The sequence below is a fragment of the Myxocyprinus asiaticus genome, chromosome 43, assembly GCF_019703515.2.
Source record: "Myxocyprinus asiaticus isolate MX2 ecotype Aquarium Trade chromosome 43, UBuf_Myxa_2, whole genome shotgun sequence".
Lineage (NCBI taxonomy): Eukaryota > Metazoa > Chordata > Actinopteri > Cypriniformes > Catostomidae > Myxocyprinus > Myxocyprinus asiaticus.
In genome coordinates this window covers 32,785,788-32,800,191 of record NC_059386.1, presented here as the reverse complement: position 1 = coordinate 32,800,191, position 14,404 = coordinate 32,785,788, and the positions used below count along the sequence as shown (strand labels likewise).

General features: G+C 41.0%; 1 protein-coding gene across 1 annotated transcript in view; it reads right to left on the bottom strand.

Moving 5' to 3' along the window:
• The window catches only part of LOC127433897 (zinc finger MIZ domain-containing protein 2-like), a 72,990-nt gene that overhangs the window by 27,109 nt on the left and 31,477 nt on the right, over nt 1-14,404 (bottom strand). Inside the window, exons 2-3 of the mRNA XM_051686214.1 lie at nt 6,886-6,991; nt 2,345-2,459 (exon numbers count right to left, since the gene is read on the bottom strand). Of these exons, the coding sequence (XP_051542174.1) occupies nt 2,345-2,459; nt 6,886-6,935 (165 nt within the window). The 5' untranslated portion in view covers nt 6,936-6,991. The remainder of the gene's footprint in view (nt 1-2,344; nt 2,460-6,885; nt 6,992-14,404) is intronic.

Here is a 14,404-nt window from a genome sequence, read left to right as displayed (position 1 = left end):
ATTTGGCTATTATAGTATATTTTTTTCATATCATTAGTCAAATACATGCTAATAGTCAATAGTTTTATATTCTCCCATCGTCTTTAACTTGATTTCATCATTCTCAGCACTTCGTGGGACTGTAGTTCTTTCTCTAATAAAACACAGTTTTATAACTTTGTCCTTCTATTTTCACTTTTCTTTTTTTTTTCGGCTTCAAATAACAGTTATTAATGTTGCAATTCACCTCGGAGCTGGTTGGTTTGGTTTATGGCTTAAAATTATTTTATAAAGGATTTTATGAAATCCCTATGGAATAAATGCATAGGAAAAATACTTATGTGGACAAAGACCGAAAAACGTTCATTCATATATATTTCTTGAGGAACTTTTATTTTGACACCATAAAATCTATTACTCGGCTTGTGGACGAGAATGGAATTTTGGTCAAATACAAGCTATTTTTACAGAGTAAAAATGTACAACATGCATGAAATGGTTGCTGACATTATATACATAAATTAATATGACCAAAACGGTAAACGCTAACAATTAGCTGTATTTAGAAAAATGAATAAAATCTGTAATTCACTACAGAAACCGTACTCTCCTCTGCCATGTTGAAAAGTTTAGGACCCCTCCCATCTCGGAAACTCAGGTATCAAAATTATCTTGAGAGTTTCCCAATCGTAATTACGACTTCAGGGGTCGTTCATGTGCAACTTCCGAGTGGGAAACTCGTATTTATGATAATTCCGATAGCAGCATAAGAGTGTTACACCTGGTCGTCTCTTTTGACCACTTGTGTTCGTATTTTGAGGAGAGAGTCTATCAATCATTAAGTCTGTTTAACTGAATGATAATAAAGTGCAAAAAAGAAAAAGATGAGAAAAAAAGCACTAAAAACCAGCACACAGTTTCTCTTAATTATTTGCAAAATGATGTTTAGAGCGAGTAATTTTATTGCAGTAACTGTAACTGAACTTCAAATGTGCGTGCTGCTCATTTCTGTGTCCATATTGTACATGTTCATGTATTTGCTTTTTAAAATTTTCCGATCATATGCTTATTTCCCTTTAAATCTGCATGTAATCAGCAAAAAAACGGCCATAACAGCTGCCTTTAGTGTCATCACATTTCAAACGGATTGCCCATCTTAAAATTAGGATAACCAAATTCATTCACAAACTCATGCAGTTTATTTATTTTTTATTTATTTTTTATTTTTCCCCTTTTTCTCCCAATTTGGAATGCCCAATTCCCAATGTGCTTTTAAGTCCTCGTAGTCGCGTAGTGATTCGCCTCAGTCCGGGTGGCGAAGGACGAATCCCAGCTGCCTCTGCATCTGAGACCGTCAACCCGTGCATCTTATCACGTGGCTTGTTGAGACTTCACGCCACCCACTGCGGCAACCATGCTCAACTTCACCACACGCTCCATGAGAACTAACCACATTATAGTGACCACGAGGAGGTTACCCAATGTGACTCTACCCTTCCTTGCAACCGGGCCAATTTGGTTGCCACTCAGCATGCCCTGGGATTCGAACTAGCGAACTCCATGGGTGATAGCCAGCGTCTTTACCACTGAGCTACCCAGGCCCCCTGTGCAGTTTATTCTTGATAACATGTAAATAAACATGAAAGAACGTCTTTGCGCTTATTGGAATCATTTGCAAAGGAAAAAATATATAAAACAGCTGAAAATAATTTAAAAAAAGCAGGTAGGGAGATGTGGATGATGTTTTTTTACATGCTTCTTAATACATTGCCCTCTTCTTGCGCTATCTCTGTATTTCATTGGCTGTGGCTCATTGTCGGTCTCTCGCTCTTCAGGACGGTGCGCACACTTGATGACAAGACGTCTACATAACAAGCTGTTTGGAAAATTGTCGCAGCATCTGGTACTCGTCTCGGCATGTTGCAGGAGTGCGCTCACAACAAGACCGTTTGTCGTGATATCTGAGACTTATCGTCACAGACCATTTGCAGACTCAAAACATCAAAGGAGACAAACTTAAGTCATGTAGTGTACACTACGCTTGAGGCTAATATTCTGTATCTCCTTTTGTGTTCCATGGAACAAAGAAAGTCACATGAGGGTGAGTAATTGATGACAGAATTGTTATTTTTGGGTGAACTACCCCTTTAAGAGAATGAGTCATTAACTTAAAAACCACTCCAATCGATTCAGTGAGTCAAAAGAGTTGCCTAACCCATTCGGAACGATTTGTGAACTAGATCTGCTGATTCATTGACAACTATGACTTAAAAGAACAATTGGTTCACAAATAGGACATCACTAGTTCCCAGGAACATACAGTGCCTTCTCTGCTTTGAGGTTTGCACACTGGTGATTTCATTACCTGGCTGACTGAAGGATTGGTTACCCCCCACACTGTGGTTACCACAGAGAGGGAGCCTGCAGGCTGATTGGGGCCTTGCTGCCAGGGGACAGGATCATATGGGTAAGAGGCGTCACTGTGGGGCGAGAGAAAACAGACACTGGGGTTATAACTGGTTTTTAATTCACTTGTTACTGATCCGACTTGCATTATCCAAAGCCAGCTCAAGATATTATTGCGTTCAATATCTTTTCTCCTGGTATGATTTCAGCATATGGTGTGAAGTGTGAGTGAGAGCGAGACAATCTTTGTGTGACTTCAGACGTGCCATAGCCACATGCTCTGGAGGTACTCGGCACAATGTTTCCATGGCGACTCCACAGTCACTTAGAGACAGGAAAGAGTATCAATGCCAAGGGAGAGGGGGGTGAGAGAGTAAGTGTCTGTGTGTGTACCTACTGTTTTCTGTGTAACTGGATCAAACCAGATCACTCTCAATAATCTGGCCCCATTTTTCTATAATTAGCCAAACTACATCACACACAGATTTGAACAGGGATACATATACCTTAGTGGTTAGATACCATATTTAATTTGACTTGAATGAAAACAATGCTATGAGAGATAACACAGTCTGTTCAATAGGGTAGCATGCCTTCAACAGAACAACAATAGATGAAACTTTAGGTAAGCATTAAAACCTGGTGTTGGGAAAAGTAGTTCCTTTGGCAAAACATCAAATGTATTAGGGCTGTTACAATTATATATGGATTCTTTTTCATCACAATATTGCATCAATACTTCAGATCAACATATCAATATTTTATGTATGCATTAATAAAAAAAGAAATACAAAAAAATGTATCCCCTTTTCTCCCCAATTTGGAATGCCCAATTCCCACTACTTAGTAGGTCCTCATGGTGGCGTGGTTACTCACCTCAATCCGGGTGGCGGAGGACAAGTCTCAGTTGCCTCCGCTTCTGAGACAGTCAATCCTCGCATCTTATCACGTGGCTCGTTGTGCATGACACCGCGGAGACTCACAGCATGTGGAGGCTCATGCTACTCTCTGCGATCCACACACAACTTACCACGCACCCCACTGAGAGCGAGAACCACTCATTGTGATCACGAGGAGGTTACCCCATGTGACTCTACCCTCCCTAGCAACCGGCCAATTTGGTTGCTTAGGAGACCTGGCTGGAGTCACTCAGCACGCCCTGGATTCAAACTCGCGACTCCAGGGGTGGTAGTCAGCGTCAATACTCGCTGAGCTACCCAGGCCCCCTTATGTACGCATTAATAACATTCTACAGTTCAGTTAAAAAAAGACGCAGGTCGTCTAAGTAAACAGAAATTCTCAAATGGGTATTTCTCAGTGTAGTCAGAGCCACCGCATCTATTTGGCTACAAACTAGACAATCGTGATGCAAACCACGCAATAGAAACTGAAATTGACTCTGCGGATTCAGTCTCGCAACGTTTCAATCTCAATCTTATTATACCATTGCATTACATTTGTGCATCGCAACGTAAGGTCACTGGCAAAAACAAATAGTTTTTTTCAACTTGGGTTGATTTTTATTCAAACAAACAGATTTCAACTTTCATCTTTTTGTTATATGAATGTCACATTAAAACTGAACAGAAACGTTTTAACTTACCTTTATCGATTATTTTTGGAACTTTTCAAATGGCGTTTATGTATAGCGTAAACTGTTTTAGCCTTGTCCCAGACCCAGACTTTTAATATTAAACCACAAAAATCCATTACAAACAAAAACAAAAATGATTACATGTTTGAAACTCTCATAACATAAACAAATAGTGAAATAAACCATTTCAATATTTATTGTGAAAATGATTTCCTTCAATTCTTCAAAAATTACGACTAATTTTTGCCACACCACATAATTTTGTACATACAATTTTTTTTTTTAAATAATTAGTGTACTTGTTAACCAAGTCAATAAGATTGTCAAAGAAGAGCATGCTTGAAGCCCAAAGTATACTTCGGTCAGACAGGACACGTGACGCAAATCTCGTCATCAGCAGTGTGTGAGCACCGAACACACGCAGCCCGATTTTTCTAACCACGTGTCTTTCAAAGTGCATGCGCCTGGAGATATTTGCACTAATTAGTGGGTCCACAAGGTAGCAACACTTACATTTTGAGCCATTGCTGTCACAAAGAAGTGCTAGAAGAAGATGTAATTGCAACAACAGTGGATGTGCAAGTCAAGAGTGCATGTGTGAGGAGGTCTGGAGATACCTGAATTTGTAGAACTCAAGTGTGAAGGAATATAAAGACATCTTTATGGGTCTAAACTCTGAAGAGAAACTCCAGTGTCTCATTGCAGTCGTAGCCCGCATGCGCCAACCGCCTGTGTATGCGCGCACAGTTATATGGAGTTCACTTTGACAGGCTTGTGTTCGACTGTACGCAGACGCTGAGCGTTTGCGTTAAAAAGGAAGTATACCCAGGGCTTGAGGTAAAATATGAGACAAGTGATATTTGAATGAATGAATAAAAATAAATAAAAGGTAAATATAACTTGTGAGCAGAATATTTCATACCAAATTATGCAAAATAATAGTTTGAAATTATTATTTAATTGTGTGTATTAAGGATACAAAATGTTAGCTATAAAAAAAAATGTAATGTTACATTTATTTTCCATCAGTGTCATTTCCACCCAATTACACTGTGGTGGGAATTTTCAAACAAGACTTTACTTTCTAAAAATCTGCAGTGCCCAAAGTGGAAGAAACCCCTGTATGTTATTTTAAATGAAATATGCAAAGTACTGTTACATGGCTGAACAATTTTCCCATTTGCCCATGTACCCACTTGCAGGTGTGGTATAAAGCTCATTTTGAACCCTGGATTGGGGCATTCCAGGTAAATTCTCGACTCTTCAAGCGGCAACAGTCTGACTGCATCTAGCTTATTAAACATGCAAGGGCTTATTGAGTGATAACAGCATCTCACTCTGACTGGCCTTAGACACCTCAACCCTACTCCCGCATGAAAGCCTCTTCTCTACAAAGCTCTTGAAGAAAACCACGATCCCTTTCTTGACACATTTCCACCTTGACCTGCGGCAAAGTATCCACTGGCCTTCCAAAAAAGGCTCAGTGCGAGCATCGCTCTGTAGCTGATCATCGCACTGCTGAGGCAAATAAACAAAGTGAACTATCAGCGGCTTAGAAGAATTCCATCGGAGGCCGAGGTTTTTCTTTAGTTCCTCAGCAGGAAAACCACCAGATACCCCCTATTTCTGAAATAGGAAACTGTGGTTGCAGAGCCAAACCCTCCAGCAGCCAATCAGTAGTGAAGGGACAAGAGCAGCCAATTAAACATTAAAAAAACAACACTCTAGCAGATTCAATGCTCTGTAAATTATAGCAGAAGTGTGGGCGTGAGGATTGAGTTTGGGCCCCAATGCCTGCTCCGCTGCAAGAGATTTATCTTTGGCATACTGCGGTGAGAGTAAAATGCCAACTTCCACTTTTTCTACGTGTTCAGACAGTTTGATTCATTATATCCTCTCAAGCAACATAATTCCCTTTATTTGCTCAAATATCAGTGAAACCTATAATCTGCCAAATACAACCTACCTATGGGAGCCTGTAGCACACTTGCTAATTACTTAAAACACCAAATTACACTGCAAGCTCAAAATCATCTTAAAACATTCAAAAAATAATATTTGGTTCTTTAAATAATGTAAAAAGACCAGTAAGTCTTTACTGCTGGCTTACTGAATTATTAATGCTTCGAATTAGAATCCAAAAGGGTTAAAGAGTGTGATGCCATATCTGGCTTTTTAAGTTCTAGGTTTGTAATGTGTAATGACTCAATACATTGCGATGCATTACAATATCACAGTTGGATTGCGATTGAAACTTTAGAAAACATCAATGCAGAAACAAAATACCAATACCAAGATCTGAACTATCGATGCAATATTGTGAGGACAAGAATTGCAATATATCGATATCTGATTGTATCAGCACAGCCGATATTGAGTTCCATTTAAAAATGTAAAAACTTTTTATTTGCTATTTTTTTACATAACCATCTATGTACTGGTGCTTTAAAGATCCCTAAAAAACAAATACACGGATCTGAAGTGGGGATGCACCGATACAAAATTTGTGTGGCGATACCGATATGCGATTATTTAGAATGAATAGAGTTCTTTGCTGAACCTTCAATGAACTATTGAAGAACATTTTCTTTTTTTTTTTAATGCGCTAAAAACGATACCTAACTCACAAAGAGAGAAAAAAATTCAAATGAACTGCAAAAAATTTGTACATTTCTTCCCTTTGGCTATTAACAAATACTAGCAAAATATGCAAATGTTCTGAAAATCAACAATGAAAACACAACTGGACTGTTCGGTGCAGCTCTCAGGGAAGCAGGTGTCAGTTCAAGGGGGGTTGTAGAGTTCAGAATGTCGTTGAAGAGGAAACAGTTGGTGCAAGTCATACTTTGACGTGCAGCTGCACCAACCCGATGTGCTGGAGCTACAGCAAGGTTTCTTGCACTGACCTGTGTGGCGTTGGAGGCAGGGCAGGTTTCATGGAGTTGATGGGGTTCATCGGAGGAATCTAGGGGTCTATGGGGCACCCCAAATCTCCTCAACCTAGCAGGCAGTCTGGGAAATAAAGAAAGAGAAAGACATGTTACAGTGATGGCACTCAATCAGAACAAAGGTTCTTTTCCGCTGTGACACAAGAGGCAGAGACGTACGGCGACTGGTGGCACTATAAGCTATAGTAACTTTAACCAATTTCAATTGGAGGGCTCTTGGATGGCTGTGGTTCAGCCTGACGGCATGAGGGGTTAATCAACAACTGACTGCGGCAGAACATCTTTCTCTCCTCGCCCCCGCATTTCCTCGAGTTGGAGCCCTTCCACCAATCACAGTTTAAAAAAGCAGGCAGCGCTGCACACAAAGGAGCGAGATTTGACAGCATGTGGCATCTCTCGGGCTGCAGTCAGGGTACAAGAGAATTTTGAGAAAGACTGCGGCACTGAAGACAAAAGCCAGTGTGAAACATGTGCTTTAAAATGGAGCAAAGGCTGCAACCTGTGCATTTGATGCGGTTGTGGACGAGTGTACGGCCTGAACGCTACTTTTACTGCAGGATCCTTATGCCCTGCATCGTCAGGAGAAGCTGGAGAGGGAGGGAGGGAGAGGGCTATTTATAGCTCTTAGATTTCAAAAGGAAAAGAAAAATGAGATGTGGAAAAGCAACGGTTCTCATGGCCACTGCTTTGAGATCCGAGCCCTCGGCGAAGATAACGCCTTCAACCTCACTCAATTATTTAGGTGATCAGGGAGCTCACAGCGACCAAAGAGGGGTCGCCCTCCTTGCTGCTTTGTGTGTGTGTAGGTTTAGGCGATTGTAAACGTTAATAATGACAACAAGAACCCAACCCACCCCCCAACGCCCCACCCCACTGCCTCTCCATCTGTCTCCGCTCTCAGGGGTGAAGCTCGATTAGCACACATGCTAATTTGCTGCCAACATCAGTGGCTGTCAGCCCCCTCCCCCCCACACACCCCTATCACCCTCTCTACTCACCACCCTCAAACACATCCCTCTCTGCTTCCATTTTCTTCTCCTTCCTAAAAGATTTAGGTCAGACACCCCACAGCTTGAAAGAGAGGTGGATGGGGGGGGGGGGGGGCTTGAAGAAGAGTCACTCAGAGAAGTGACAGAGTTGATGAGAGAAAGGATCACCTACAGGGATAATGAGATGATAGAGCTGAGGATGAGAGAAAGGGAGGGGATGGTAGACACAAAATGGCAAAACGTTGCTAGGGCTTTCTGGGTGGTCGTTCATTGGCCAAAAGAGTCCACCCCCAAGTCTCTGAGATATCCTGGTCCCCAGATATAGCATGGGTCTTTCCTTTCAACATAAAGGATAGGATAAACTTTGTTTTTTCACGTGCCATTCCATCTCACGAACGGTCATCACTTCAGCCTTTTAAACTATACTCTTTAGGCCGCAAGCCCATATGGACACGTTCAAGGCATGTGCACTTCGACTGCTTTGTGATACTCTAGTAGCACAGTCAAGAGGTTGAGGCGTCTAAGGCCAGTCAGAGTGAGACTGTGCGCGAGACGTACCAGCACACAGAAAACCGAGGTATAGCTTAGCCTCAAGTCTATGTGATTTGTTTGCCTTTTTATACTGCCCAGTGAAAATCGTCAGATTGCTATAAAAATTAATAGCACAACAGGTTGTGTTCCACTCTGAAGCTTCATACTTAAGATTATGATTTGATAAAAAAAACTTACGTACGAAAATTCGATATTAGTGCATGCCTACTTACTACTTCTGATTGTTGTACATTGCACCTATCTGATTACCTTAAAGCACTCCAGCTTAATCAACAGCCGACTGACGGACATTAATGACATTTAATTAGCCCAGTGTTGCTCAGCCCACCCCTGTGATCATTAAGCTCTCATATCGGAACAATCCTTCACTGAAGGAGCATCTATTCAAACTGTGGACGACAGTAATCCATCCGCTCATGGGAACACGATACGGCAGAACTCTCCTGCCCCTCTGTGAGAACACACACACTTCAAAACATAATGCTGAACACAGATCTTATCAGCCATACAAAGACCCCATGAAATCAAAAATTAAAGTTTGTGGTTTTAAGTCCTTGTCCAATAGCTTTCAAACTACCTAAATGCTATTGTAAAACGTTGATGAAAATAACTTAAGTAGATACACTCTTCAGGGGAAACGGACCCAAAATATTGATGACTCAACCTGCACTTTTGGTGTATCCAAATTTCTCTCCAACCAAATGCACTCTAGAAAAAGAATGTCCCTCCCCACAATACCACCTGCACTCAAGCACACATGCACTCTTGAAACACTAGGTCTTATTTCTAAGTGGTAAAAATAACAGTTCAGCATCTTCGTCTATTGCTTTCCCTTCACCGTGTGATGGATATCAGCACAAACAGTTCTTGCCCTAGAATGAACAGAACACACTGTTCTTTACTGCTGGGCTCCATCTAACCCCTCCTGTCTTTTCCTCTAGTTCCACCCCTGGCCTGCAGTGACCTGTTCCTGCTGGACTTCCCTCCCTCTCGAGTTCCTCCAACATGCGGACCATCCTTTTTTCTCTACCCTCCATTTCTTTCGCTCCTGTACTACTTGCCCCCATTAACATTCTCTAACCCACTTCTATGCCTCTACACTCTCTTACGGCACGTCAAAGACTTTTAAGTTTGTCCATGTCTCATCCTGCACCCACTGGACAGGACAGTTCAGTCCAGGACATCAGGGCAGGACGGCACTGCAAGGGTGTGACCATTGAGGGTACGAAAATCCTTGGCTTTCTTGCCAAGCAGCACAAAAAAGCTTGCAGTCCTTTGATTTCTGATAGGCCAGAGAAATGTCTGTATGTCAGCGCTCTTGAATTGAAGTGCAGATTCAGCTCTCTATGGGAAACTGCATTTTTCAGAGGACAGAACCGTTTTCAAAGACCTGAAATGCAGCACAGGTTGAGACAGTATCCTTTAGGGACAATAGAGACGTGGAAAAAGGGGTATCACCACTCACCTGAATTCACTTTTCAAGATTTAAAATAAAAATGGACCCCATTTACTTTCTTAATAGCCTATAAATTCCTGGCCATATTGTGCACAATATATTACTGCACAGAGTGAAAAAAAAAAAAAAATTTGTCATCAAAATGTAATTAACTTGCTCCACCTCTAAAGCAACTTTCCTCTTCGGCTTATGTCACAAATCCCTCGTTTTTTTTTTAGCTCCTCCCATCCAACTACCTGTCAAATAGAGACCAGCTTTCACCATCCAATAGAGGTCTGCTACCTGACCCTAGCCTGACAGGACGTGACAAACCGTCAGGTCAGTTTTTCAAGTATAACTTCGTTTTCAGGTCGGGTTCAAAATTACTGAAAAAAAAATATATTATTAGTGTTATATTTTGATGATATGTAATAATATAGGCTGCAATTAAGAGGATGTTCACACCGAACATGTTTTTGTGAGCATCTGTGCTGTTTTTCAATTGTTTTTCTATGTAAAAACACACTAGACGGACATCTTTAACCGTCTCACCTTTTTTCAGCGTCTTGTGCAGAACTCTCGAATATCTTAGACACTGTGTCAAGTTAAAAAGAACTTGAATTTTTACAAAAGCATCTCAAGAATTCCATTTCATTAGTCTAGTGTTTTAAATGTTACAAAAAATGTGACGTTCTGAAGAAGTTCAGGTTGCAAAAAATCTTTGAAGAACTGACTACATTTACATGGACACCAGAAAGCAGGTTATTGCGAGAAAGCTGTGTATTGTGAGAAAGCAGCGTTCCGGTATACATGCACTATATAAGCGGCGTATTCTTTACCCCTGTAAATATGCAGCTCGGTCAGTAAGCAGCTTGTGTAAATAACAAACATGGTATCCGAGGAAGACTTCACTATTTTATTTTCTGTTGCTTTGCTTTATTTCTCGATATTCCAGAGTAGTTGCAGTGTTTGTTTTCTTACCTTTTTATCACGACCTGCAGCGGAACTGCGCTTCAAAAGTGGGGTTTCCCTTCACGTAAAACTCTGGGATTCCCTCCATGTACAAGCGCATATACGCAAACGTGAGGGACCGTTGATATTTTACAGTGGTGTTTATAAATGGGTATAGTTTATAGTGTATGTGCTTTTCCCACTGTACTCCCAGAAATGTTTTGTTGACTTGTTGTTGGGCTCCATCCTATGATATTTGTTATTCAGTCTGTAACACGCACTCCCCAAAAAACCTGTTAGAATGCTGCTTATGTATTTGCATAGCCACATAAGCAGTTTTCTCCGGAAGAAACCTAGGTGTGTTAAACCGCTTTCTCTTATTCCCTTAAATGGCGTAAGGAAATCAGCGTTCTCATTTACATGACGTTTCAGAACGCCGCTTTCTGCAAAAAACCTGGAATAAACTGTTCTCTTAAGTGCATGTAAACGTGGCCACTGTCGGGTTTGGGCACACGGTCTCGGGTACAGGCCAGGTTCAGGCTTCAACTTAATGCCAATGCAGACCTCTACCATCCAATACATTTCCATCCCCCCCACATTGTTTCCTCTTTTGATATACTGTTACCATAATAAGTCACATTATGGGTTGTAAATGTAGTTTTATTGTTGACTTTAAATGTATGCCCAATCTTTCAGATTCCAAGTGTCTATGACTTGATAGGAAAGTGCAAATACTGTCAAATTAAGAAACAACTTTAACTAAATGCCTTTTTTCAGTCTGATATAACCAACAGCCAGTAACTTTAAACAAGTCCCAGTGCATCAGTGAAGAACAATGGTCGCTTAAGCCTCGCTATAGACCCGCCTGTCCAAAAATCTACGACTGTCTGCCTGCCAAATGGGGAGCGCCTTGGGTCACATGGTTAGGCCTCCCCTCCCCCATGTAGCCGAGCCAGAGCAGAGAAGCTGCTGCCAGAGAGAGAGAGAGAGAGAGAGAGAGAGAGAGAGAGAGAGAGAGAGAGAGAGAGAGAGAGAGAGAGAGAGAGAGAGAGAGGCTGGGGGCAGGGGAAGGGGATGGAGGATTAGGAACCACAGGAAGGCTAGGCCTGATAACACATTCCTCCACACATGTGCACACAAACAGACAGGAACGCACACACACTTGCAGCTCCCTGGCTAAAAGTGTCTCAACGCCAGCTAGGGAGCTGCAGCAATGAATGCGGGGTTAAAACTTTAAGCTAGAAGAGAGTAATGAAGATCATTGTGAATACAAAAAGAGAGAAAGACAACAGAGTGCCTGCAAGAAAATCAAGGAAATTGGGAAACTGCAATACACGCCTACAGATTCTGAGCAGTGAAAAACACAATCGTATCTCTTACCTGAGAGATCAGGAAGATAAAGGAAACAAATAACAACCTCGCAATTTATTAATAGCTGAAAGAGTATTAGGTGTTTAAGAGTGCAAGCGCAATAAATGCTTCAAAGGATGCGGATCTGCTGTTTTTAAGAGTGCCATTTCTGTGCCAATGCACTCGTGCGAAAAGCGTGTAAATACTTTCGCCACTGCTTCGCACCGTTAAGTATTGTGACTTGTCAATTGAAGCTGGAGTTCTGGGTCATTTTTAAGCAGAGATAAACTGACAATACATTCAATGCGTTACCCTCAGGGCAGCAAACATCCACCAAGAGATAAAAAAAAAATTAGCGAGCACAACACTATGTTGAAAATCAAAATTGTATTACTTCTAGAGACATAGAGCCAGACAGAAAAGCAAATTCCATTACATTCTTCAGAGCTCCCTCATTCTCTAATAATCTCACTTCGCCTTTAGGCCTTGGTGCAGATTGAGTGACGCAGGTTGAGCACGCCACAAAGACTCTGGGATTCAAGTTACGTTTGCATATTTTTCCATGTCAGTGTTGGTAGATAGATATAGATGAGTTGTTTTTGGGAGAGGGAAGCTTGGTGGCTCAGAATAGCCACGAGGCGAGGGTAATCATGCTTGTGTTTGTATGTGCAGTTGATGCCACCTTGTAGGTCAGCTTTATTTGTTCAGTGTCCAGGTCCATGTTTGGTGCTCTGAATTTCTCAAACACACACAGGCCTTGAGCGCGCATGTAGGAGCCGGTCCGACACCTCCCTTTGAATAAATTCATCTAAAGCAAAGAGAAAGTACAGTACAACCGGTTTTTGCAGGCAGCCTTGTTCTGGTCTATACACCTACTAGCCGACTAAAACCAGATGTTGGATATTCAGTAGTTTTTGGACACTCATCACCATTTCAGCATCCAATAAATCAGTCAATTTGAGATAAAGGTTAAGTAGGCTACTTCAAGAGTTTAATAAAAGGTAGAGGCAGTTGATTTTCTGCCCAAACAAGGTACAAAGAAAAGTAGATTTTTAAATGTAACTAGCAGTATAATAAATTCCAAAAGTTACTACTATGACATCGTCAGAATGGAACGTAAGGAGTATCCATGTTTCATAAGACATCTGAGAGCAGTTTGTGCATTTGTTTGTGTCTGGCGGTGTGGCAGGGCGCCAAGCCAGAGTAAGTACGTAGCCATGGAATGGAACAGCCCATCAGGGTTCTCTCTAGGTCAAACTATACAGTGCTCCTCCCTTCTTTATATACCTTCGTCTCTCTTTGGGTCTAAAGCTGGAGGGAAAAGCTTGCTGCCACAGAGTCGTCTTGGAGCATGGTAGAGGCTTACCTCTTAACCATAAAACTATCAAGCAAGCCTCTGCTTTCTCTCCTGCCCTACGTTTGCATGTGTGGGAGTGTCTTGGGGGTTCTCCAATGCCAATCAAACCTCTCGTAAAGACTTTCCTTGTGGAAACACTTGCACTCGAGAGTTAGTGTTTATTCCAACAAGACATTCCTTGCAGATAATGACTAGGCAAGCTAACAATTAGCCTCATAAGCATATCAATAAACCTCTATATGTTTTACAATGAGCACTTTAAATATTAAAATTTTTACACTAATTATACTTCATAAGCGGGCAATGTGTCGTCATGTAAACGCCTTTATCGGGGTAAGGTCATAAATGGTTTATGCATAAACCGTTCGGAATTTTGCGAATTTCCCTGATTTTGCACTGCTTGTAAACACGATTACCTGCATTTTTACTTGCTTACTCAAAGTGCGCATGTGTTGAGTTACGTTTTGATGTCAAAAGCTATTTCATTATTTCAAATCTCATGTAAACGCGGGTTTCTTAAGCAGTCAGATTTTTTTAAAAACAAGCTAATTTTGTTTACATTTTTTTTTTTGAGTAATCAGTGTATTACTGTGCAGGTAAAAAACAGTGCTCATTTTCACACAGTTTATTTTAGTCATCATTTTTGTCTTTTGACAAAAATGGCCTTTAAATTTACTCTATATTCAATCATCACATACATTAATTTTAGTCAGTTTTACTCGCACTATAATGGCATATAATTTTAGTCTACAAAATTACTTTACATTTTAGTTGACGATAATCTGCAAAATGACATATTTATGTATCATATTGTAACAGACCAAGCTTTAAGAACAGATGATT